Source organism: Schistocerca serialis, chromosome 9 (assembly GCF_023864345.2).
Source record: "Schistocerca serialis cubense isolate TAMUIC-IGC-003099 chromosome 9, iqSchSeri2.2, whole genome shotgun sequence".
NCBI lineage: Eukaryota > Metazoa > Arthropoda > Insecta > Orthoptera > Acrididae > Schistocerca > Schistocerca serialis.
Window position 1 is genome coordinate 126,769,631 of NC_064646.1, and position 27,981 is coordinate 126,797,611.

The window sequence follows — 27,981 nt, forward strand, 5'->3', positions numbered from 1 at the left end:
TACCCCAGGAGCAACAGTGTCCCTAATTTGCTGGGAAGTGGCGGTGCGGTCCCCCACGGCACTGCGTAGGATCCTACGGTCTTGGCGTGCATCCGTGCGTCGCTGCGGTCCGGTCCCAGGTCGACGGGCACGTGCACCTTCCGCCGACCACTGGCGACAACATCAATGTACTGTGGAGACCTCACGCCCCACGTGTTCAGCAATTCGGCGGTACGTTCAGCCGGCCTCCCGCATGCCCACTATACGCCCTCGCTCAAAGTCCGTCAACTGCACATACGGTTCACGTCCACGCTGTCGCGGCATGCTACCAGTGTTAAAGACTGCGATGGAGCTCCGTATGCCACGGCAAACTGGCTGACACTGACGGCGGCGGTGCACAAATGCTGCGCAGCTAGCGCCATTCGACGGCCAACACCGCGGTTCCTGGTGTGTCCGCTGTTCCGTGCGTGTGATCATTGCTTGTACAGCCCTCTCGCAGTGTCCGGAGCAAGTATGGTGGGTCTGACACACCGGTGTCAATGTGTTCTTTTTTCCATTTCCAGGAGTGTATTTCAGTGCTCAGTTTCAGTAAAGCACAAGTTATGTTTATTTTACAACATTGTTCTTACATATCATTTGTGATCATCATAGGCAAAAATATTTGTCAACAGGCCGCATATTTCCGTTTGACACTCGACTTGGCAAGTACTTGGCATCTGACAGGGCGGACCAGTATTTGGTTCTTGAAGAAGTGTGTGCAAAAGCAGCTCGTAGAATACATGTGACGACTCTTTTTACAGGTGGAGCAGGGACTGCGGTTGTACAATCAGCACAAGCAGCAGGCGGCTGTTCGCAAGTGGCGGAGCGCGCTCAAGCGCATGCGCAGAAGGGACGACAAGTTCACGCTGCTCGGCTACCTCTACCAGGCCTACATGGACTGGGGCAAGTACAGGTGAGCAGCAGCCGCTGGCCTATGGCAGAGAACAGTTACGAACATGCGCAGTAGAGACGACTAGAGTGCTGCTAGGCTACATCATCACCTTACATGGATGGGGTCAGAAACAAGTGCGCAGGAGACATTGCGTTTCTGTTCCTTCTCTCCCCTCTGAGGATGGCCTTGACATACCAAACAGCAATATTTCCTACTCTCTCTGAAGTTTTCAGTGGCATGTATGTCCCACTACATACAAATTATGTACAAGCCGGCAGAATTACTGTGGTGGGTAGTAACGTGTCAAAACATTATCTACGATGTAAAACGTAACACGTTTAGTTAATTGAGACATTCTTGGATCGGAAAAGATGGTGATTTGATTTCATTTTCTGGAAACAGGCACACTGTGCGACTTATAAATACGAGGTGCATTCAAGTTCTAAGGCCTCCGACTTTTTTTCTCCGGACTGGAAAGAGATAGAAACATGCGCATTGTTTTAAAATCAGGCCGCGTTCATTGTCAATACGTCCCAGAGATGGCAGCACCGTACAGCAGATGGAATTTTACCGCCAACGGCGAGAATGAGAACTGTTTTAAATACTTAAAATGGCGACGTTTTCCTTATTTGAACAGCGTGCAATCATTCGTTTTCTGAATTTGCGTGGTGTGAAAGCAATTGAAATTCGTCGACAGTTGAAGGAGACATGTGGTGATGGAGTTATGGATGTGTCGAAAGTGCGTTTGTGGGTGCGACAGTTTAATGAAGGCAGAGCATCGTGTGACAACAAACCGAAACAACCTCGGGCTCGCACTAGCCGGTCTGACGACACAATCGAGAAAGTTGAGAGAATTGTTTTGGGGGATCGCCGAATGACTGTTGAACAGATCGCCTCCAGAGTTGGCATTTCTGTGGGTTCTGTGCACACAATCCTGCATGGCGACCTGAAAATGCGAAAAGTGTCATCCAGGTGGGTGCCACGAATGCTGACGGACGACCACATGGCTGCCTGTGTGGCATGTTGCCAAGCAATGTTTACGCGCAACGACAGCATGAATGGGACTTTCTTTTCGTCGGTTGTGACAACGGATGAGACGTGGATGCCATTTTTCAATCCAGAAACAAAGCGCCAGTCAGCTCAAAGGAAGCACACAGATTCACCGCCACCAAAAAAATTTCGGGTAACCTCCAGTGCTGAAAAAATGATGGTGTCCATGTTCTGGGACAGCGAGGGCGTAATCCTTACCCATTGCGTTCCAAAGGGCACTACGGTAACAGGTGCATCCTACGAAAATGTTTTGAAGAACAAATTCCTTCCTGCACTGCAACAAAAACGTCCGGGAAGGGCTGCACGTGTGCTGTTTCACCAAGACAACGCACCCGCACATCGAGCTAACGTTACGCAACAGTTTCTTCGTGATAACAACTTTCAAGTGATTCCTCATGCTCCCTACTCACCTGACCTGGCTCCTAGTGACTTTTGGCTTTTTCCAACAATGAAAGACACTCTCCGTGGCCGCACATTCACCAGCCGTGCTGCTATTGCCTCAGCGATTTTCCAGTGGTCAAAACAGACTCCTAAAAAAGCCTTCTCCGCTGCCATGGAATCATGGCGTCAGCGTTGTGAAAAATGTGTACGTCTGCAGGGCGATTACGTCGAGAAGTAACGCCAGTTTCATCGATTTCGGGTGAGCAGTTAATTAGAAAAAAAATCGGAGGCCTTAGAACTTGAATGCAGCTCGTAGATGCGGCCCACTTTGATCGCTCACAGCCTTCTATGTATCTATTCCACAGTCGGCAGTATTTTTCTCCAAATTCCAAAAGCATCCCACTACATGTAGCAATACACAAATTTGAGATATAGGCGTCCCATAGCTGAAACCTGGATATTAGTTTAGTAGGAAATATGTGTCCCATAAACCAGAAAAGGCTTAGGCTGCAGCAGGATCATCAGAGTCGGTTCGCCGTATTACATATGAAAGAAAAATTTGTACAGCATGTATTACGAGGGTTGCCCAGAAAGTAATACATCGCATTTTTTTCTGAGCCGTAAACAATACTACGAATGCGAAACGCTACGTTTGTATTATTTGATGTCTCCTGAGTGAGCGCGCCAATTTTCTTCACTTCCGACAGATAGCGTAGCTGCGGGACAGTTTCAAAATAGCGTCTGTAGGTGATGTACGTTACAAGCAACGTGCCGTCATTGAGTTTCTTACTGCAGTGAAAGAAACTGTGGGGAATATTCACATGGAGCATCTGCAGTCAACGGATGTACGGTTAGTTAGTGCGCAGCTCGTAGTCAAGTGGCTAGCGTTGCTGCATCCGGATCACGGAGTTCGATTCCCGGCCTAGTTCTGGATTTTCTATGTCTGGGGACTGGGTGTTTGTGTTTTCATCATCGTCATCATTCGTGACAGTGGCTTGACTGGATTGTGTTAAAAATTGGCCTGTGTAAAAATTGGAACTTTGTACGGGTGCTGATGACCGTGCAGTTGAGCGCCCTACAAACTTAACATCATCATCAGACGTGCAGTTAGTCGGTGGGTACGGATGAGGTCATCAAAAGGCGGTTCTGCGAAGCTCCACTATTTTCAGTGGTCGGGGAGACCATCCACGGCTGTCACACCTGACACACTTGACCTACCCCCCTCGGATTTCCACTTGTTTGGGCCATTAAAAGATGTCATTCGTCGAAGACATTTTGAGGACGATGAGGAGGTGATTCACACAGTGAAGCAGTGGCTCTGGCACCAGGACAAGGATTGGTACCGGCAGGGCATACGCGCTCTTCTTTCCCACTGGAGGAAGGTCATAGAACGGGATGGACATTACGTGGATAAATAGGGTGTAAATAAAAAGCATTATTTGATGTGTGTAATTTTCATTATGTTCAATAAAGAATTGTTGGAAATGTATGAAGAAAGTAACTGTTCTCGAAAGAACAGATACCATTGATGACCGTGCAGCTTCTCTAGAATAAATGATAATTAAATGAAACGCTCAACTGCCGACAGGTGTTTTTAATATACCTCGATGGGGACAGCAAAAAATGTGTGCCCCGACCGGGACTCGAACCCGGGATCTCCTGCTTACATGGCAGACGCTCTACCCATCTTTTTTTTTAGTCTCACTTTGTTCGCTGCATCTTCTCGGGGCGGACGTCGTAAGACATCCGTTTTAAGTTCGTTGCTGATCGATTAACTCAGTTTTTTTATTACGGATGGCAGCTAACCCTGTGACCGAACACGCTGAGCTACCGTGCCGGCAATGATAATTAAATGAAACCCTCAATCCATCTGAGCTACCGAGGACACACATGAATAGCGCGACTGCAGGGACTTAACCCTTGCACGCTTCCCATGATACCCACATTCCCAAATGTCCACAATCTACATACGTAATGTATCTAATAGATATTTGCCCATCCACTCATTACTCGCGCACACTAAGATGACGATTCCTGTAAGAGTTCGGGCAACCTGTGCGCATTCGCACAGGCGAAGGTCAGTGGCTGGATAGATAGCAGCTGTTCTCGAAAGAACAGATACCACTTATGACCTTGCAGCTTCTCTAGAATAAATGATAATTAATTGAAATCCTCAGATGCCGATAGGTGTTGTTGATATACCTCAATGGGGACAGCTGAAACTGTGTGCCTCGGTGGCTCAGATGGATTGGCCGGCACTGTAGCTCAGAGTGCTCGGTCGGAGGGTTAGCTACCCCCTGTAATAAAAAAAAAACTGAGTGAACGGATCAACAAAGAACTTAAATGGGTGTAATCGGACGTCCACCCCGAACAAATTCAACGAATAATAGAGGAGAAAATTAGATTAAAAATAAGATGGATAGAGCGTCTGCCATGTAAGCAGGAGATCCCGGGTTCGAGTCCCAGTCGGGGCACACATTTTTCGGCTGTCCCCATCGAGGTATATCAACAAAACCTGTCGGCAGGTGAGGGTTTCAATTAATTATTAATTTTTGGAAAAGTGTGGTGCATTACCTTCTGGGCAACCCTCGTAGAACTTTGTATGTTACTAACAGCTTTGATCAGAAGGAATGGGTTCTTCCCTGATAATAGGAGCTTATTTCCTGCACCCCAGCTGGACTGGGATCCGGGAGCCACGGGTACTATTTTTCTAACCACACGAGACTTATTTGAACCAGTCCAGAAAAAAATCTGTGTTAGAAGCGCATAGATGAATCGCAAGTACAGTACTGGTGTTGGAGGGTTGTTCGCTGCCAACCGTGATCAACCGTGAATACACCTGATGTAGAAAGATTGCTTGTATTACAAAGACAAGTATGCCACTGGTGTTGATGATTCTAGCACTGTACAGGGAAAGTGTTTGAGAGCGTGCCACGAAAAGTGCATCCACATTACCAGGTGTCCGCAGCTAGCGTTGCTGCCTCTATATTACGTGGTCCCGGGTTTGATTCCCGACCGGGTTGGGATTTTCTCTGCCTGGCGACTGGGTGTTTGTGTTGTTCTCATCATTTCATCATCATCATCATCATTCGTGACGGGGGCTAGACTGGACTGTTAAAAATTAGACAGTGAAAAAATTGGGATACGGGTGGTGGTGACCTCGCGGTTGAGCGCCCCACAAACCAAACATCATTATCAGCAGCAGCAGCATCATCATCACATGCCCGGCGACTGGGTGTTTGATTTGTCCTCATCATTTCATCATCATCATCATTCGTGACGGTGGCTAGACTGGACTGTGTTAAAAATTGGACTGTCAAAAAATTGGGATACGGGTACTGGTGACCTTGCAGTTGAGCCCCACAAACCAAACATCATCATCATCAGCAGCAGCAGCAGCAGCACATTAGCGGGTGACGGACGGTGAGTAGTGGTGCGCCCGCGGCTGTGCAGGGAGAGCGTGGAGTGGGCGCAGCGGCAGCTGACGCTGGCGGAGGAGGCCGACTCGCCCAACCTGCGGGCCGAGGCGTACCTCAACCTGGCGCGCGCGCACGAGCGCCTGGGCGCGCTGGAGCGGGCGCTCGCCTACGCGCGCCACTCGCTGTACAACGAGTGCGACCAGTGCCGCACGGCGGGCCACGTCCACCTCACCGTCGGCTCCGTCTACCTCGAGCTGGCCGGCTTCTGCAAGGCGCTCGACTCCTTCCAGCGCGCCCACAACATCGCGCAGGCCATCCAGGACCCCGCGCTCGAGCTGCAGGTCAGTCACTCCGGCACACACACACACACACACACACACACACACACACACACACACTTCCTCCACTGCTCAATCTCCCAATCACTCCCAACTTATTCAATCTTGTGCTAATCTCATCATCTCAAAGCAACTATATCCAACATCCACTCTCGATATTTTGAAACTCGAGGGACGGGGAAAAAATTCAAATTACCGAGAGTTCGTAATAACAGAAGTTCAAATAATCGGGAGGAACGGAGGAAAAAAACTTCAAGTAAGCGAAAATTTGAAACTTCCTGCCAGATTAAAACTGTGCGCCGGACCGAGACTCGAACTCGGGACCTTTGCCTTTCGCGAGCAAGTCCTCTACCTCTGCAAGGTTCGCAGGAGAGCTTCTGTTAAGTTTGGAAGGTAGGAGACGAGGTACTGGCAGAAGTAAGGTGTGAGGACGGGGCGTGAATCGTGCTTGGGTAGCTCAGTTGGCGGGCAGTCTGCGTTCGGTAGGGCAGCAGTGCGCACCGCGCTCGGCCGTCCACGCCGCTGCGGGCGCGGAGTGTTTTGTTTATTTCCTCGTCTCCGCGCTTCTTAGTCGATCAACATATAACGGCCAACTCTTACAGGAAGAACACTCTTAAGTTCACCTTCTCAAATGAATACGCACGACCCAAAGCAGTGGCCGTCGAACGCTTCCTACGCGAAGACGTGAAGATCCCGCGTGACGAACTCATCGGCATACACCTATCGATCATTAGCAGCGACGTTTATTTTAAGATGACTTCCGACGCTGCCTGCAATGAGATTATTCAAAGGACACGACGTGGACTAAAATTTCGGCACTCCGACGGAAACGTCGGGCCTGTGGATGTCGACCATGCAGGACTTGGCCTTCGGACGATCCGTGTATCCGAAATGCCTTTCGAGGTGAATGAAGATGAAGTCATCGCGGCGCTAAGCCCGTTCGGAAAAGTCCAGAGCCACGTAGCCGAGACATGGGCACAGTTTACGACGTATCCGGTGCTTAATGGTGTGAGACAAGTCCGAATCGATCTCAAACGGCACGTACCATCGTACATTTCTATCGGCGGCTGCCGTGCGGTGGTCATTTACGGCGGACAACCTCTAACATGTTCCGGTTGTGGCTAAGAAAGCCACGTCAGTAATGAATTCCTGCAATGCCGCATCACACAACTACGGCACGACGACACGAACACCGACAGAACCACAACCACCCTTCCAGTCACCTATGCGGCGACACTGCACGTCCAGCCCTCTCAAGACGCCGTTCATGGGCGTCTCTCTGGTCCGATACATCCGGACACGTCCCAGCACCTTGACACCGGCGATGCCGCCCGTGAACATGTCCAACAGCCGGACACGCCCACTCTAGAAGATCACAAGGATACCAACGAGACTGTTCTGGAGATTGACGACCGCATCATAACACCCGCGGCTTTTGTACCGGAACGACGTGAATCTCTTCCTTCCTCAGACACCGAAACTCATTGCCGAAAGCAGAAGTCGCCCAAACGACGAAAAAAACGGGGCAAGACGTCAGAATCGACCATTGAGCCTCCTCCACAGGACGAAGAGATGGCACATCACTCTGACGGAGAACACGATAACACTTTCTCCTCTGCCACGGAGACGCGTCATCCACAAGACGGTGAACCGTCCAACAGAGATCGTGCGCTAGTCCCGCGCCCAGAAGCCATGGAACATAGCACGCCTGTTGTCACCGACGTAATTGAGCCGACTCGGCCAGCGCTGCCACCTCTCGCCGATGTCAAACCTGTCGGGCATTTTTCAGGGGCGGATGACACAGGTTCCCCACCTCCATCTGATGCGGAAATGAGATCTGTTCCTCCGTTAGACCAACACTAAAATTGGGGAAGTTTCTACGGCGACTCCTGCGACTTCTATGGACTTCACGCATCCACGACGACAATCTTCACCAGCTACGAACCTATCGGCAGCACGGATCTCCTATCAGGCGTACCGAATAGCTACTATCAATACTAATAATATCGGCTCCCACGTTAACCTTCAACTGCTCCGTGACACGCTAAGAGCAGCGAACATCGACATCGCCCTGTTACAAGAACTGAGGACGGCAACTTGGACTGGGTGTTATGGATATGAGACGTACGCCGCCCCTGCAGCTATGGAACACACAGGAGCAGCCATCCTCCTACGAGAAGGGATTGCAGTTTCCGATGTCGCATACCTCCCAACGGCGCGAGGGGTGGCCATAACATTTGAAGGACTCAAAATCATAAATCTCTACGCCCCATCGGGCACTGATAAACGGAGGGATCGCTCCCAGTTCTACGCAGAAGATATCACGCCTTTATTCCTCGGCCGATACGATCATCTCCTCGTAGACGGAGATTTCAACTGTGTTCTCGAGCGCACAGACCAATACCCCCATTTCACCACGTGTCCGGAACTTCGCTTCCTCGTTTGCCGCCTTCGTCTCCTCGATACTTGGCGAGTGGTACACGGCGACCGCCCGGGGTATACACACATCACGCGCCACTCCGCTAGCCGACTTGAGAGAATATACATCTCTGACGCTCTGAAATCAGTTCTCCTCGACGCGGAACGTTGGCCGTCTGCCTTTTCGGATCATGACATCTACATCTGTACCATGCACCTACGTCGACAATCTATATGGTGCAGTGCAGGACCTTGGAAACTCAATGTCACGCTACTGCGGGACCCTGAATGTCGACAACAGATCACCGATACGTGGCACACCTGTGTTCAACGCATTATGCGTTACGAGACCACACTGCAGTGGTGGTTGCTGTGCGCCAAACCGGCCATCCGACGCACATTGACACACTATGGCAGAGCCAAAGCCAGGTGGAATCACCACACAACTGATTTCTACTATAGCGCTCTTCGTGAACTCATGGATCATCCCCCATCCCCGGATCGTCTAAAAGAAGCTCAACGCATCAAGGCAAAGATTTTAACCTTGACCAGATGCCGTCTATGCACCATATTGTTCAAAATGTTCGTCGATGCAGACAGGCTTTAATGTCAACTTTAGACCTACCTGATGGACGACGGCTGACATCGCAAGCTACCATTGCGGATGCATTCACAACGCACTAAAGACTTTTCTATCAAGAAGTACCTGCCGGTGTAGAGGCCGTTGCTGAGGTTGCCCAGGAGACACTTGGTACTCTACACGCAGCAGCTGCAGCCCTCCTGATTCTGAAGTGACCATCGACGACGTCCAAGGCGTTGTGGCGCAAAGGGTCTCTGAATCGATCTCCCGGCCCGAATGGTTTACCTCTCGAATTTTACAGAACCTTCCAAGATTTGATGTTGCCACGGTGGAGGGTCATGTACTGGGAACTGTTGTCCGGCGCGGCGAACCCGCCACCAATGTTCATGGAAGGCTTACTTGTACCAGTCCCGAAACCCGCAGGAGGAACACGACTCGACTGTTATCGGCCGATCACGTTACTCAATTCCGACTTCAAGATTTTCACACGCCTTCTAGCAGTGCGACTCAAACATGTCTTACGAGACATTGTTCCCCACGAACAAACATCCTTAGGCGGCGATCGTAATATACAGACAGCCCGCAGTGAATATCGAGATGTGATCGCTGTGGCAACACACTCGCGACTGCCAGGCGCTTTAATCTCCATCGACTTCAAACAAGCGTTTGACCGCGTCAATCATACATTCCTCAACGCAGTGATGGACCGAATGGCAATTCCCCTGCCGTTCACGCAAGTGATTATGCGGCTCCTTCGTGGAGCAACGTCCAGACTTCTCGTCAACGGCACCAATACTATGCTCCGGTTATGGAAAAGCCAAAATGCTACTTTTACTGGAATGTTGACCACTGAGCTCGCACCTGTTTCGAGGCGCCCACCGACGTCTCTGGTACACATCCCACCTCAGATGTCACATATCGGCCGTTTCTTTCTGGAGTATAGCTACATATGCACCGAGCTCCCCAGGACCAGGCAGACGACCACCCGCGACATCTATTGCCTTCTCCGAAAGTCTCCACCCCGCAACCCCGTCGAAACACGTCAACCCCAGGTTTCATGGCCTACAGTTTGGAAAGCGATCCACCAACCATATCACACCACTAACACCACCTCTATGTGGTACCTTCTCGTCAACGGCAAGTATACTACAAGACAGAAACTGCATCGCATCAAACTGGTGGACTCACCCCGTTTTGAGTGTGGGCCAGCAGCAGCTGTCTGGACCCTCGCACAGAAGATTGTAGCTTTCTACCTGCGAGTGCCACCACATCACGTTTCTCCTACCATGATGATACATCCCGACTCGACCTACTTTCCATCGGCTAAGTGGCACGCCATCACATGGATCAGTGGCATGGCTGTCAACTACCTCTTCCGCGACGACATCGTCGATCCGGCGGACTTTTGGACACGCCTCCAAGTACATCACCACACCCTTCGCCGACATCGACACTATCGGGCCACTTTCGCGAACTATTTACAGAGTATTTTCACCAACCCGCCTCAAAGCTGGAATCTCAACGAACTGTGCCAGCCAAGACTGGACGATCCCACGTTCCCCTTTAATGGTCAATGATAGAATGCATTTTGTTGTGATGGCGCGCCAAAGTGGAGCATGGCGCGGAAAGTATTCCTATTTTATTTCACTTCTCTTTTCTCCTCCTCTTCTAAGTTTTTTTTCCTTACACATGTAACAAAAAAAAAAAAAAAAAAAAAAAAAAAAAAAAAAAAAAAAAGGCCGTTGCGGAAATACAGCTACCTTTTATGTTTTACGTTTTCAATGGATATTGTGTTATTTTACGAAGAATGTCGTCTTTTATTTTCATACGCAAGAGGTTTTTATTTGTTTTCTCCTTACCTGCAACTTAAAAAAAGACAAAAACGTTGGTAAAAAAAGCGGTCAAAAAAAGTTGGTAGAGCACTTGCCAAAAAAAAAAAAAAAAAAAGTTGGTAGAGCACTTGCCCGCGAACGGCAAAGGTCCCGAGTTCGAGTCTCGGTCCGGCACACTGTTTTAATCTGCCAGGAAGTTTCGTATCAGCGCACACTCCGCTGCAGAGTGAAAATGTCAAGCGAAAATTTGATTAAAAACTAATTTTAGTACAAACATATACTGAAGAGCCAAAGAATATCGTGTAGGGCCCCGCGAGCACGTATAAGTGCCGCAACACGACGTGCCATGGACTCGACTAATGCCTGAAGTAGTGCTGAAGGGAAATAACACTATGAATCCTGCAGAGCTGCCCATAAACCCGTAAGAGTACAAAGGGGTGGAGAGCTGTTCTGAATATTCAATAATGTTCATGTCTGGGGAGTTTGGCGGCCAGCGGAAGTGTTTAAACTCAGAAGGGTGTTCCTGGAGCCTCTCCGTAGCAATTCTGGACGTGTGGCGTGTCGCATTGTGCTGCTGAAACTGCCCACGTCCGTCGGAATGCACAATGGACATGAATGGATGCATCTTTGTTGATACATTATGGACCATGGGACAACGACTGGCATATATTTCTTGATGCAATAATTTGCCAACAGCCGTATGTACTGTAGAAATTTTTTTTATGAATTTCTTATGTTCATAAAATAAATTTCTACAATACATATGACTGTTGATAAATTATTGCATCAAGAAATGAATGGATGCACGTGATCAGACAGGATACTTACGTACGTGTCACCTGTCACAGTCGTATCTAGATGTATCAGGGGTCTCATATCACTCCAACTGCCCACGCCCCACACTATTTCAGAACTCCACCAGCTTCATCAGTCATCTGCTGACATACAGGTTCCATGGATTCATGAGGTTGCCACGATAACCATACACGTCCATCCGCTCGATACAATTTGAAACGAGACTCGTCCGACCAGGCAACATGTTTCCAGTCATCAACAGTCCAATTTCAGCGTTGACGGCCCAGGCAAGGCGTAAAGCTTTGTCTCGTGCAGTCATCAAGGGTACAAGAGTGGGCTTCCAGCTCCGAGAGCCCATATCGGTAATGTTTCGTTGAATGGCTCGCACGCAGACACTTGTCGATTCCCCAGCATTGAAATCTGCAGCAATCTGCGGAAGGGTTGCATTTCTGTCACGCTGATTCTCTTCAGTCGTCGTTGGTCCCGTTCTTGCAGGATCTATTTCCGGCCTCAGTGATGTCGTAAATTTGATGTTTTATCGGATTCCTGATATTCACGGTACACTCGTGAAATGGTCGTACGGGAGAATACCCACATCATCGCTGTCTCGGAGAAGCTGTGTCCCAATGCTCGTGCACCCACTAGAACACCATGTTTAAATTCACTTAAATCTTGATAACCATTGTAGCAGCAGTAACCGATGTAACAACAGCGCCAGACACTTGTTGTCTTATATAGGCGTTGCCAACCGCAGCGTCGTATTCTGCATGTTTAAATACCTCTGTATTTGAATACGTATATGTATACCAGTTTCCTTGGCGCTTCAGTGTATTACACACATGTATACATTCATCTTTATCTTAGTGATCTGCAAGATAACACATACGACGTCTGTTCCAAAAAATTGCGGAACTTTGTCCACAAGATTTATCTACGCTTACCTTTTACTTTGTGTAGACGGTCCCCTTCGAAATACACCCCTCCACAACTATTACACCGGTCCTAACGACGTTTCCACTTCCGGAAGCAGTCTTGATAACCTCCTGCAGCATTGCGCGAAGCGCCATCTGCGAATTTTCTTTTATCTCGTCTAGCAAATCTTTGTCCTTTCAACCGGGTTTTCAACTTTGGAAATAAAAAAAGGTCCGCAGGGGCCAGGTCTGGAGTGTACGAAGAATGACGTGGCACAGTGATTTCCGTTTTTGTTCAATACTCACGCCTCAACAGGGATGACTGTGCGGTTGCGTTATCGTGATACAAGAACCATGAATTGTCTCGCCACATTTCAGGCGGTTTCCTTCTCAAATTTTCTCGTAGGTGTCGCAACAAGACCCGATAGTATCATAGATTAACAGTTTGTTCCTGTAGCACGAATTTATGATGTACAAAGCCTTCAGCATGGCTCTGACATTTGACCTGACGTCCTTTTCTCGGTCTTCGAGAACCTTACCCGACGCATTGTTAAGCACGAACCTACGTTTCAACATCATAACCGTAGACCCACGTCTCACCACTAGTTATCATTCTCTTAAGGAACATCTCGTTCTCATTTGCGCGATCCAAAAAAGCTCTTCACAGATTACGGGGCGGAGATAATTCTGGTCTTGACTCGTGATCCGTGCGACGAAATTGGCGGCTACACCATGCAATTCAAGATGCTGTGTCAGAATCACATGATCCAACTGAAATGTTATATTTTTGTGCAGTCTCTCGGACAACTAGTCACGATTGGGATGTACAATTTCGTTGACGTTCGTGACATGAGCGTCGTCGGTAGACGTCGAAGGGCGGCCTGAAAGTGGGTCGTCTTTAACTTCCGTTCGACCATTTTTAAACCGTGTGAACTATTCGTAACACCGAGTACGGCTATAGCTTCCTGCATCAAAAAATGGTTCAAATAGCTCTGAGCACTATGGGACTTAACTGCTGTGGTCACCAGTCCCCTAGAACTTAGAACTACTTAAACCTAACTAACCTAAGGACATCACACACACCCATGCCCGAGGCAGGATTCGAACCTGCGACCGTAGTGGTCACGTGGTTCCAGACTGTAGCGCCTAGAACCGCACGGCCACTCCGGCCGACTTCCTGCATCATTCGGTGTGTCTCTGTAAAGGTTTTCTTGAGATTCACGCGGAATTTAACGCCGATGCGTTGCTTCTTAACTGTGCCATGTCGAAAGTCGCATACTGCGCGACACAACGTTTTACTCAGTATAGGGCTTAACAATGAATAACAGACATACAGCAATGAAGCTTCCGGCATTTACATATTAAATACTAGCATGTGCTGGAATGCCAACCGCATTTCGCTCCAACACACCATTGGCTCGAAATTACGAATATTCTGGAATTTTTTAACAGATCTCGTACATATATACATATGGTGCTTAAGAAAGGGACACTTAATTGCCCAAATAATTATAGCGGATTGCCAGTGATCCCTTTAGCTGAAAGACTGCACTTGAACGTATTGAAAGATCTGATAGAGAAAGAAACAAATCACAAGCAGCAAGAAGAGTAAACAAGATTCCGAGCAGGAAGATCGGTACTGTACAATATCTTCACAATGAAACTAATATGTGAAAAATGCACAAAGGTTGGGCTGGAGACGCATGTTGCATTGACTGAGAAAGCATTTGATAATGCACCCACAAGCAAGTTGTGAGAATAGTTGAAAGAGAGACCGAGTTAAGTCAAATATTGCTAAAGCCTGTTATGAAACCATATGAAAATAACACAGCGAGGGTAACGATAGCGAATATTAAGGCAGAAAACTTCGATGTGAATAAGGGTCTGCGGCAGGGATGGGGGCTTTCACCGACCCCCCTTTAACCTGTATCTAGGAGCGGTATCGCAGACTTGGCATGGAAGGTGCCTGGTTGTGGGAGTGACAGCAAAGGCCAGCAGGATACTGTGCCCGTATTTTGCAGATGACCAGACTGTACTAGCAGAAGATGAAGATGATCTGAGCTATATGATAAGAAAGCTTAAAGAGGAATACAATAAGGATGGCATGAAGATGAACGTAACAAAGTGTGAGTACTTGGTTGGTTGGAACAGAACAATTAAATAATTTGCAGGTAGATGTGGGTGTGGAAAAGGCAAAATATATTGGGGTATTATTTAATAAGCAGGGCGCAAGCAGTGATGAAATCAACAGCAGGGTTAATAAAGGACGAGATGTAATAAGGGCAGTGAACACTGTTCAGTGGAACAAAAAGGTAAGAAGAACAACGAAGAAGACAATGTATAAGACTATAGTCCAGAGTGTAGTTTTGTACGGAGCAGAAGCCTCGGACGTTTGAAGAAAAAAAACTGCTTTCCACTGAGATGGATTACTTAAGACGAAGCTCAGACTGTCCTAGGATTCCTAAATAAATGACGTCATTCAACAAAGGATGAAAATGGATAGGTGTATCTGTAACGACATTCAACAAAAACAGCTGATGTGGTTTGTCGGAAGAAAAGGATCGCTCCACAATGCAAATAGCAAAATGATGTGGAGGAGGCAATGAAGGAGGAGGAATATGAAGGTTGAGGAAAGTAAAGACAGAACAAGATGGTGACTATGGGATGAGAAGTGGTGCCCGCCGTAGACAATCCGCAAGAAGAAGAAGAAAGAAGAAGAAGTACGTATGGCTCATGCAGACAGTATATGAAAAAGAAATCAATGAAAATGTTACACGTCACCTCGAAAAAGAGTCGCTGATTTTCTTTGACAGCAACTACCACTTATCATCGTCCGCGAATTTTCGACGGTGATGAAAGCTGAGAAGAAATCATCAGTCGTTTCTGTTCTGCGTGTGTAGGGCCATGGGGTATGAACAGATGACCTTGCCTCGGTCAAGATGGCTGGAGTTGGCGGTTGTTGTTCTTTATTTTTCTAGTCCTCAACCTGACAGGCCAACAATTCAGCATCGATAATAACACCATGGACGCCTATTTCATCGGTTACATGAACTAAATCAGCAAAGGTTATCACAGCTGTATTGAGGTATGTGTTGTGTAAGCCATCCCTGGTCCCTTCTAAGGATGTGTCGGGAGAATATGGTCGTTCTGTCCCTGATTCTTCTTAAATAATCTTGTTGTTACGAGGTTAAGCTTTCTGCTTCATATATAGCACCAGAGCGGATCTCAATTTTCAACAGATTGAAACATTATTCTTATTGTAAATCTTCGTAGTTTAAATGTTAAATTCATCTAATTATTTCGTGTCCCTTTGCCTGTTTTTCTGTAAGACCAGTTTATAACCCTGCTTCTTCGTGTTTAAATCTGTCTTCTGAATTTTCCCTCCTTCTATTGTTATCCGTCTGAGAGCTGTCTTGATGTTCGTCGTATACTGTGTCCCCTCAACTGGGATCTTTACGCTTGCTTTAGCCGTTTGTCTCTTGGAGTTGGGTGGTTTGATTAGCCGCCCGTCCTAACGATTCCGACAGTATGACAATATCGTCTGTGAATGTCAGACAATCAGCCCGTATTCCTTTTTTCTTGCATCCAAGTCGTGTTCCACGCCATCCTTCGATTTCTCATCGCCATTCCCCGATCGCCTTATCAAGCACAGAATTAAAGAAGAAAGTGGGGAGCTCCATCTCCACGTATGACTCCGGTTTTAGTCTGGACCCCTGAAAGCTTTCCTCTGAACTTGACCCTGGTTGTTGTGTAGCTTAAGGCCTGTTTAACCTGTCTTCTGATTTTTCTATCCAAATACAGCTCCTCCAAAATTTGAACAGTGTTGATCTGTCCGCTGAATCATAGCCTTTCTTGAAGTCTACCACTGTGGGCGGGAAATTCTTCTTTCGATACCCGATTCCAGTTGCATATTCAAGATTTGTTTCACGTATAATTTGCCCTCTCTTTAGCCTCCTTGATACTCACCAATTTGTGGATTTAGTTGCTTTCTACCCTGTGCATCAAAGTTTTTGAAAATATTTTATAGGTAACTGTTATTAATAATATTGCTGTATAGTTACCTGGCTCCGACGTACATCCCTTTTATCTGTAGGATGTATTAGTGCCGACATTCGCCCATCTCGGCTATCTAACTTTTAGTTACGAGTTAGTTCGCTTATCGTTTTCAAATAAATATACCTCAAGTTCTGTCCCCATCTTCCCCAGCATCTTTATGATTCCTAACTTATTCTACTGTTGGTAGCTCAGATCGAGATTTGGTTCTTTTTGATCTGGTTTCTGTTAATTGCAGTGGTGAAAGATATTTTAGAGTTTCGCTGCTTCTAATATGCAAGGGTCCTCTCCTAACCTGCTCTGAACTTTCTGTTTCATTTTTCGGTAAGCTAGTTGTGTGTTTTTGATAAATGAGCCAGTGAGGTGATTTTCAAGTATGATCTTGCTTTCTTCGGTAGTCTAATGATTCTATTCTTTTCCAAATTTGATAGAACTTTCCTAATTACATAAATTTTATTCAAGAACTAGTGCAGTTCAGTTGGTTTACCGAGTGATTTGTGCCACACGAGTTTATGCAAATCTTTCTGGAACGAAGAGAAGTGTATCGTATCTCCCCCCCCCAGTCTATCTTGACGTGTTCACATTTTCAATGGCTGAATTCCTCCTTGGCTACTACTGAGTTTCACTAAGTAGCGCTTCCTTGTTCTTGCCTTATTTGCTTCTTCCACTGTCGAAATACTTTTGTCATTTTTTTTATTTCTTAATCATGGAGCTCCTTAATTAAGGACGTTGATAGCCCAATAAGATTACTAGACGAATTATTCCATTTACTACCATCAACAGCTACATACCATACCATTTCTGCTATGGTACTGCTGATAACACCTTTACTTCTAAAGTAGCTGTCGAAGCCAGCTATACATGTAACCAAAACATCTTACAACTAACGCTGAAAATGACAGTAATTATAGATTTAGAACCGAGTTCTGTCGCTTCCTAGTTTCCATCATGGTCTTCCAATGGGTCTGTTCTGTCTAGATTGCCCTGGAAGGATAAAAACGCTCTGCGCAGACATTGCATCCTGATAGGACAGCATTCTGGCAAAAGCTTCAATCACATGGCAGCTATCCGCCCACGCTGCTTACTTTTGATTATGTTTTCTTACCGTCCATCTCGCCAAATTCCTGTTCGCGGCTTCGTCTCTATCTCAAGCAGCTGTTACCATTAGTTATTGCCAATTATAATCCGACCTCAGCTACATTAATCCCTCTCCGCTTGCTGATTCTCCGGGACGGTCTTGGGGCTCAAATCGTGCACCGCACTCCTCTGGAGCACCGTAACAGAGCGTCCTCCATTTTCCCCCACTTGTTTACCTGCGCCAGCAATGTGACCATTGTTGTCAGAATAATGCTGCTTGCTGGGCTCTGAGGTTCGTCACCTGCTGCAACTCTCACCCAACCTAATGAAAATTAGACTCTACCAAATTTATGTCCCATGCCGATTTCAAATGTTTATTCTTATACACGCAATGAAAGCTTCCAGCGCTGTAATTGTTTGACTTCACGTCGTGAATAATGCCACGTACGTGAGTATTTCTCGTCGGTCCTTAAGCGGTAACATGTAGGATTCACAAAGGAAATAAATAAAATCCAAAGAGCAGCGCGAAAGCGGGACATAGATACACAAGGTCTGTTCAAACAATTACGGAACTTTGTTCACGATATTTTTCTGTGCTTATCTTTTACTTACTGTGTATGGTATTCTTCGGAACACTCTCCTCCACAATTGATACACCGCTCCCGACGCCGTTTACACTTCCTGAAGCAGTCTTGTTACGCCACTTTCTGAATAGCCCGAAGCGCCGTCTGGGAATTTTCTCTTATCTCGACTATCGTTGCAAATCTTCGTCCTTTCAACGAGGTTTTCTTCTTTGGAAATAAAAAACAGGTAGCAGGTCTCTCATTTGCGCGATCCAAAAGCTCTTCACAGATTGCGAGGCGAAGGTCTGTCTGACCTTGACTCATGAGCCGTGGGAAAAACTTGGCGGCAGTATGTTGCATTCCAAGACGCTGTGGCAGGTTTTCATGACGTGATCCAACCGAAAAGTTACATTCCTCTGCAATCTCACAGATAGTCAATTTTCGATTGACGCGCACAACTTCATTGACGTTTCTGACATGAGCGTCCCAACGGCCATTTTTAAACCGTGTGAATCATTCGAAACACCGATTACGGCTTAAGCACCCATCACCGTATGTTCCTGTATCATTTAGTGTGTCTCTGTAAAGGTTTTTTTTAGCCTCATGCAAAATTTAATGCCGACGCGTTGCTCCCCTTATTCTCTCATCTCGAAATTCGCGAACTGTGCGACACAAAGATCTACTCAATACAGCACTGAACAAAAGCTAACAGACATACGACAATCAAATTTCCGGCAGTTACACATTAAACACTGCCGTGTACATTAATGCCAATCATATTTTGCTCCAAAACACCGGTGGCGCGAAATCACGTGTGTTCCTGGATTTTTTGAACAGATCTCGTACAACGCCAATGGCAGACACAGCAAGGGAGATACTGTACATCCCGGTGTAATTGTTAAAATTACCGGGAAGATTCCACCAGTGTACTACTTCCTCCTGTGTACCGGGTTGTTTAAAAGATAGTGTCACTTATACCTACAGGAGCATCGGTTCAAACTAGTACAAAAGTTCGTACTATGATAGGCGTTAAAACCAATACCTGTTGAGATATGTGCCAATGAAGATCCGCATATCACAGCCGACATTTTATTTACAGGTGACGCAATATTCACAAGAGGTGGCATAATAAATTACCAGGATATACACGAGTAGACAGACGCATATCCTCGCGCAGTCACGGAGGTGAAGCACCAGGATCGCTTCAGTACGATGTAAAAGCAGCGAATGCGGTGTGAGATTCATAGGGCCATACGCTTTACTAAACAGATTAACGTGTGCTGTGTATCACTGATTTCTGAGCGACGAATTACCAGCGCTATTGGAAAACACTATCGTTGCAGAAAGACAACGACTGTGAACTGCGCACGGCGGTACACCACTCTGGCCCCAAAAAGTGGTCGAGGAGGTCCAGAGTCATAGCCTCCCATTTCCCGGGGCCTAAATCCGTTGGATTTCTGGCTATGGGGACATTTAAAGGCACTGGTGTACGCCGAAAAACCACAGATAAAGAGCAGACATTACAGGACCTTGTTACCAGTAGGTGACCCAATCTGACTGGAGCCAGGTGTATTTGATAAAGGGCGTGATTCACGGCGAAGAACGGCTGAAGGATATGTCAGGATGTGTGATAACCACATGCGTCATTGTCTAGTCTACATAACAGACAAATGGGAATAAGAGGCCCATATCTCAAGAGGTATTGGTTTCCGGACATATCATTATAGAAACTGTTCTAGTTTTGTCCAAAACTATCTCGTGTAGGAATATGTGACACTGTTTTAAACGCCCAATATACACTCCTGGAAATGGAAAAAAGAACACATTGACACCGGTGTGTCAGACCCACCATACTTGCTCCGGACACTGCGAGAGGGCTGTACAAGCAATGATCACACGCATGGCACAGCGGACACACCAGGAACCGCGGTGTTGGCCGTCGAATGGCGCTAGCTGCGCAGCATTTGTGCACCGCCGCCGTCAGTGTCAGCCAGTTTGCCGTGGCATACGGAGCTCCATCGCAGTCTTTAACACTGGTAGCATGCCGCGACAGCGTGGACGTGAACCGTATGTGCAGTTGACGGACTTTGAGCGAGGGCGTATAGTGGGCATGCGGGAGGCCGGGTGGACGTACCGCCGAATTGCTCAACACGTGGGGCGTGAGGACTCCACAGTACATCGATGTTGTCGTCAGTGGTCGGCGGAAGGTGCACGTGCCCGTCGACCTAGGACCGGACCGCAGCGACGCACGGATGCACGCCAAGACCGTAGGATCCTACGCAGTGCCGTAGGGGACCGCACCGCCACTTCCCAGCAAATTAGGGACACTGTTGCTCCTGGGGTATCGGCGAGGACCATTCGCAACCGTCTCCATGAAGCTGGGCTACGGTCCCGCACACCGTCAGGCCGTCTTCCGCTCACGCCCCAACATCGTGCAGCCCGCCTCCAGTGGTGTCGCGACAGGCGTGAATGGAGGGACGAATGGAGACGTGTCGTCTTCAGCGATGAGAGTCGCTTCTGCCTTGGTGCCAATGATGGTCGTATGCGTGTTTGGCGCCGTGCAGGTGAGCGCCACAATCAGGACTGCATACGACCGAGGCACACAGGGCCAACACCCGGCATCATGGTGTGGGGAGCGATCTCCTACACTGGCCGTACACCACTGGTGATCGTCGAGGGGACACTGAATAGTGCACGGTACATCCAAACCGTCATCGAACCCATCGTTCTACCATTCCTAGACCGGCAAGGGAACTTGCTGTTCCAACAGGACAATGCACGTCCGCATGTATCCCGTGCCACCCAACGTGCTCTAGAAGGTGTAAGTCAACTACCCTGGCCAGCAAGATCTCCGGATCTGTCCCCCATTGAGCATGTTCGGGACTGGATGAAGCGTCGTCTCACGCGGTCTGCACGTTCAGCACGAACGCTGGTCCAACTGAGGCGCCAGGTGGAAATGGCATGGCAAGCCGTTCCACAGGACTACATCCAGCATTCTACGATCGTCTCCATGGGAGAATAGCAGCCTGCATTGCTGCGAAAGGTGGATATACACTGTATTAGCGCCGACATTGTGCATGCTCTGTTGCCTGTGTCTATGTGCCTGTGGTTCTGTCAGTGTGATCATGTGATGTATCTGACCCCAGGAATGTGTCAATAAAGTTTCCCCTTCCTAGGACAATGAATTCACGGTGTTCTTATTTCAATTTCCAGGAGTGTATTTCGAGAAAGAACTATGAGGCAAGAAATGTGAAAGGTTCGAGCTCGCACAGACTCCGTACACAAGCTACAATGGCTTGCAGAGTATACAGGGTTATTACAAATGATTGAAGCGATTTCACAGCTCTACAATAACTTTGTTATTTGAGATATTTTCACAATGCTTTGCACACATATACAAAAACTCAAAAAGTTTTTTTACGCATTCACAAATGTTCGATATGTGCCCCTTTAGTGATTCGGCAGACATCAAGCCGATAATCAAGTTCCTCCCACACTCGGCGCAGCATGTCCCCATCAATGAGTTCGAAAGCTTCGTTGATGCGAGCTCGCAGTTCTGGCACGTTTCTTGGTAGAGGAGGTTTAAACACTGAATCTTTCACATAACCCCACAGAAAGAAATCGCATGGGGTTAAGTCGGCAGAGCGTGGAGGCCATGACATGAATTGCTGATCATGATCTCCACCACGACCGATCCATCGGTTTTCCAATCTCCTGTTTAAGAAATGCCGAACATCATGATGGAAGTGCGGTGGGGCACCATCCTGTTGAAAGATGAAGTCGGCGCTGTCGGTCTCCAGTTGTGGCATGAGCCAATTTTCCAGCATGTCCAGATACACGTGTCCTGTAACGTTTTTTTCGCATAAGAAAAAGGGGCCGTAAACTTTAAACCGTGAGATTGCACAAAACACGCTAACTTTTGGTGAATTGCGAATTTGCAGCACGAATGCGTGAGGATTCTCCACCACCCAGATTCGCACATTGTGTCTGTTCACTTCACCATTAAGAAAAAATGTTGCTTCATCACCGAAAACAAGTTTCGCACTGAACGCATCCTCTTCCATGAGCTGTTGCAACTGCGCCGAAAATTCAAAGCGTTTGACTTTGTCATCGGGTGTCAGGGCTTGTAGCAATTGTAAACTGTAAGGCTGCTGCTTTAGCCTTTTCCGTAAGATTTTCCAAACCGTCGGCTGTGGTACGTTTAGCTCCCTGCTTGCTTTATTCGTCGACTTCCGCGGGCTACGCGTGAAACTTGCCCGCACGCGTTCAACCGTTTCTTCGCTCACTGCAGGCCGACCCGTTGATTTCCCCTTACAGAGGCACCCAGAAGCTTTAAACTGCGCATACCATCGCCGAATGGAGTTAGCAGTTGGTGGATCTTTGTTGAACTTCGTCCTGAAGTGTCGTTGCACTGTTATGACTGACTGATGTGAGTGCATTTCAAGCACGAAATACGCTTTCTCGGCTCCTGTCGCCATTTTGTCTCACTGCGCTCTCGAGCGCTCTGGCGGCAGAAACCTTAAGTGCGGCTTCAGCCGACCAAACTTTATGAGTTTTTCTACGTATCTGTAGTGTGTCGTGACCATATGTCAATGACTGGAGCTACAGTGAGTTTATGAAATCGCTTCAATCGTTTGTAATAGCCCTGTATAACTGTTTGTGTCTCGAAGCCAGAACTGTGCTACAGTGGTTTGAGGAACATTATATTCAACTCCCGTCGATGTATCGACAGCCAGATTCGCCTGAGGTAAATCTTACGGAACACATCTGGGCGGCTATGTTGCGCCATCATCGCGTACGCAAATCAGAGCCCTATTATTTACGCGAATTTCATCATGGCCTGCGCGTAGACATCTAATGCCACACATCTCCCCAAACCTATAAACAAACTGTCGGATCCCTGCACGCAGAACCAGTGTTGTATGTCGTTGCAAAGACGGGCAAACAAGCAATTGAACAGGTGGTCATAATGTTTTAGCTCGTCAGTGTATATGTAGATGTAAATAGGGGGCTTGCTATGTGCACAGTGCACAAATCTCATAAGAATTTTAATTTTAAAATCTATCACATGTATCCAGTCTGTAAATGCAATGCAACGACGATTGTCTCATTGACAGTTTTACACTACTGACCATGAAAGTTGCTACACCACGAAGATGAGGTGCAACAGACGCGAAATTTAACCGACAGGAAGAAGATGCTGTGATATGCAAATGATTAGCTTTTCAGAGCATTCACACAACGTTGGCGCCGGTGGCGACACATGCAACGTGCTGACATGAGGAAAGTTTCCAACCGATTTCTCATACACAAACAGCAGTTGACCGGCGTTGCCTGACGAAACGTTGTTGTGATGCCTCGTGTAAGGAGGAATAATGCGTACCATCACGTTTCCGACTTTGATAAAGGTCGGATTGTAGACTATCGCGATTGCGGTTTATCGTATCGCGACGTTGCTGCTCGCGTTGGTCGAGATCCAATGACTGTTAGCAGAATATGGAATCGGTGGGTTCAGGAGGGTAATGTGGAACGCCGTGCTCGATCCCAACGGCCTCGTATCGCTAGCAGTCGAGATGACAGGCATCTTATCCGCATGACTGTAACGGATCGTGCAGCCACGTCTCTATCTCTGAGTCAACAGATGGGGGCGTTTGCAAGACAACAACCCTCTGCACGAAAAATTCGACAACGTTTGCAGTAGCATGGACTATCAGCTCGGACACCATGGCTGCATCACAGACAGGAGTGCCTGCGATGGTGTACTCAACGACGTACCTGGGTGCACTAATGGCACAACGTCATTTTTTCGGATGTTTCCAGATTCTGTTTACAGCATCATGATGGTCGCATCCGTGTTTGGCAACATCGCGGTGAACGCACATTGGAAGCGTGTATTCGTCATCGCTATACTTGTGTATCACCCAGCGTGATGGTATGGGGTGCCATTGGTTACACGTCTCGGTCACCTCTTGTTCGCATTGACGGCACTTTGAACAGTCGACGCTACATTTCAGATGTGTTACGACCCGTGGCTCCACTCTTCATTCGATCCCTGCGAAACCGTACATTTCAGTAGGATAATGCACGACCGCATGTTGCAGGTCCTGTACGGGTCTTTCTGGATACAGAAAATGTTCGACAGCTGCCCTGGCCGGCACATTCTCCAGATCTCTCACCAATTGAAAACGTCTCGTCATTGGTGGCAGAGCAACTGACTCGTCACAATACGGCAGTCACTATTCTTGATGAACTGTGGTATCGTGTTGAAGCTGTATGGCCAGCTGTACCTGTACACGCCATCCAAGCTCTGTTTGACTCAATGGCCAGGCGTATCAAGGCCGTTATTACGGCCAGAGGTGGTTGTTCTTCGTACTGATTTCTCAGGATCTATGCACCCAAACTGAGTGAAAATGTAATCACATGTCAGTTCTATTATAATGTATTTGTCCAATGAATACCCGTTTATCATCTGGATTTCTTCTTGGTGTAGCAGTTTTAATGGCCAGTAGTGTAGCATCTCTTGCAAAAAATCTTGTCAATCTTTCTCCTACCCTAGGTTGGACTGTACCATATCCTTCTCTCTCCCTTCTTTGGCTCTTCCTGGATTTGCCTTGTAGACCGGGCTGTGTGTGTTTTGTGTGGTGCAGGTGTACGTGGGCCTGTCGGAGCTGTTCGGGCGCCTGCGTGACGTGGACAAGGCGACGCGCTACGCCTCCAAGGCGTACGACCTGTCGCGGTCGCTGCAGCTGGGGGACCTCAACTCGCGCCACCACCGCGCAGCCCTGCTCCAGATGGCGGCCGCGCTCCGCAAGCAGGGGGACCTGGGCGACGCCCACGACTACTGCTCCGTGAGTCGCTCACTGGTTGCTTAGCACTCGTCGGAGCACGCCTAGTGCTCTGTGAGTCACTGCCTAGTCTCTGACACTGATACAGCTACTGTTCCATGAGTCGCTCACTTGTCGCTTAACACTCGTCGGAGCACGGCTAGTGCTCTGTGACACATCGGCTGGTCTCTGACACCGATACAACTACAGCTCCATGAGTCACTCACTAGTCGGTTAACAATTGTCGGAGCTCGGCTAGTGCTCTGTGAGTCACTGCCTAGTCTCTGACACTGATACAGCTACTGTTCCATGAGTCGCTCACTAGTCGCTTAAGACTCGTCGGAGCACAGATAGTGCTCTGTGAGTCACTGGCTGGTCTCTGACACTGATACGGCTACTGTTCCATGAGTCGCTCACTAGTCGCTTAACACTCGTCGGAGCACAGCTAGTGCCCTGTGAGTCACTGGCTGGCTGGTTCGAAGTCGAACGTATTAGCAACCGGTCCTTATGCTGCGTTGCTGATTAGTTTGTAAACTGCTGTAACCACTCTCTTACGCAATCAATTGGTTGTGACAATATATGAATGAATTATGAGGACAGGTGTAGGAGTATGTCTTTACTCGTTCAAAGTTTTCCAGGCATTTCAAGTTCCCAAAATTCTGGAGTACAACAGTGTTCCACCAGTAATCACTGTGCACTTTTCCATCTGTTGCTTGGTCTGGGTGGGTATAACAAAAAATTAAACGATAATTAATTGAAACCCTCAGCTGTAGACAGGTGTTGATGATATACCTCGACGGGGACAGCTGAAAATGTGTGCCCCGACCGGGACTCGAACCCGGGATCTCCTGCTTACATGGCAGACGGTCTCTCCATCTGAGCCACTGAGGACACTGATGAATAACGCGACTGCAGGGACTTATCCCTTGCACGCTCCCCGTGAGACCCACATTCCCAACTGTCTACAATCTACATACGTAGTATTTCTAATAGATATTTGCCCATTCACTGATCCACTCGCAGTCATTAATGCGAGGATAAGGTTTTTAATGATCTACGCTTCAACAGTCATGATAACTCTCCTCTTTACTACTGCATTGACATTCACAAAGAAATCATAGGTACACGGAACCTCAATCCCCCATGCTGACGAAATCCGGATATTGAATTTAGTCATCACCAACCACTTGAGACTCCCGTTTGTTCCAACGGTCACTCCGTCTCTAGTGCCAAGTGATACTGAATGATTACTCCCTGGACTGTAACGCTCCACCTTCATTTATGTTGAACTGTAAGCAACAACACGCTGAGGACTTGACTACAACAAAATATTATCACACTCTCAACTAAGTGTAGATCTGGCGCTGTTTGACGCGCCACGAGGCGCCTGACGTAGTGCAGCGCTGGCTTATATGCGAGCTGTATCTGCGCAGCCTCAGAGATGGTTCTCGTGTTGCAGGAGGCGACCCGGTTGGCGCTGGTCTCTGGGGACCAGGCGACGTACGCGCGCAGCATCCGCATCATGGGCGACATCTACCGCAAGAAGGCCGAGATCAATGTGAGTGCTCACGCTCCCGCCAGATTCCTAACGTGTGGCGCTCAGGTTGTGGGAAGGTGAAACTGAGTTCTCGGCTGTGTGGCATGGAAACCTGCAACCACTAGCCTCCTCCTTGCCCTGCTGTGCCTAAAGCATCGATTCATCTCATACAACAGGTGTAACTAGGCCTTCACAACCATAGTGAAGTAGAACCTGGCAGGTTAGCCGAGAGCGCTAATGCGCTGCTTGCTGGACTCGGGTAGGCGCACCGGCCCCAGATCGAATCCGCCCGGCGGATTACCGTCGTCGGTCGGTGTGCCGGTCAGCCTGGATGTGCTTTTTAGGCGGTTTTTCACATCCCACTAGGTGAATACCGGGCTGGTCCCCACGTTCCGCCCGAGTTACAAGAGTCGCAGACATCTGAACACGTTCGCACTATTCCATTAATTACACTCGACGCAGACAGCAAGGGTGCACTAATTCCGTCCCGGGGGGTACGGGGTGGCGGCAGGAAGGGCATCCGGCCACCCCTTTCCACTAACTTTGCCAAATCCGTTCCTAACAATGCCGATCCTACGTCAGCGCGGGACATGGCACCAGTGAAAGAAAGAAAGAACCATAGACCAGGTGTGATAATAGATCAGTGGAACAAATCTGTACTTAAATCTGAGTCGACTACCGACTCAATTAAACATCTACACTGTCCGTCCAAAAGTCTGCGGGACTGATTTTATTCCTGACTAACAATTGTAAACAACGGATGTGTATTCGAACAGTCAGTTGTGAGCAGGTAGCGGGAGTCTGGTCGTAGTGTGACATCGTTGTTGTGTCACAAATCGCAACGGAGTGACATCTCCAAGTGTTGGAGAGATTCTTTAGACTGTTTTGAAGAACAGAAAACGTTGTGCAAAATTTGAGCCGCACACTTCGACTCTCGAAGAAAAACACAACGGCGCGTGGACGCCTGCAGTAAATTGCTTGATCGGAGGCAATCAGAAAAGTTCGGTTTGACGTCGTTACCTCACCTATATGCAAAATAACGCGGGTATATTATCACCGACATGTAGGAAAGTGACTTGGTAGGCTTTCCCGACGTAATAACTCTTGAAATTAGGTTGGTGGGTAATTTAATCAACAGAAACAATGGGTTTCCTCTTAGCAGGACGCGGAATCCTGTACTATCTCGCATCAGAATTGAACGCTATTCGGTGCGACCCTGAGTGCGATATATCTTTGCCCCCAGTGTTCTACTAAGGACGGCGCCACCTCTCTGTCTTGGAGGGCAGCAACCGT

At 47.9% G+C, this 27,981-nt stretch overlaps 1 protein-coding gene across 1 annotated transcript in view; it reads left to right on the plus strand.

The window, feature by feature from the left end:
• LOC126419414 (43 kDa receptor-associated protein of the synapse homolog) overlaps nucleotides 1-27,981 on the plus strand; it is a 100,192-nt gene that overhangs the window by 25,286 nt on the left and 46,925 nt on the right. Inside the window, exons 3-6 of the mRNA XM_050086603.1 lie at nucleotides 780-931; nucleotides 5,795-6,101; nucleotides 24,975-25,175; nucleotides 26,611-26,709. Coding sequence (XP_049942560.1) covers nucleotides 780-931; nucleotides 5,795-6,101; nucleotides 24,975-25,175; nucleotides 26,611-26,709 — 759 coding nt within the window. The remainder of the gene's footprint in view (nucleotides 1-779; nucleotides 932-5,794; nucleotides 6,102-24,974; nucleotides 25,176-26,610; nucleotides 26,710-27,981) is intronic.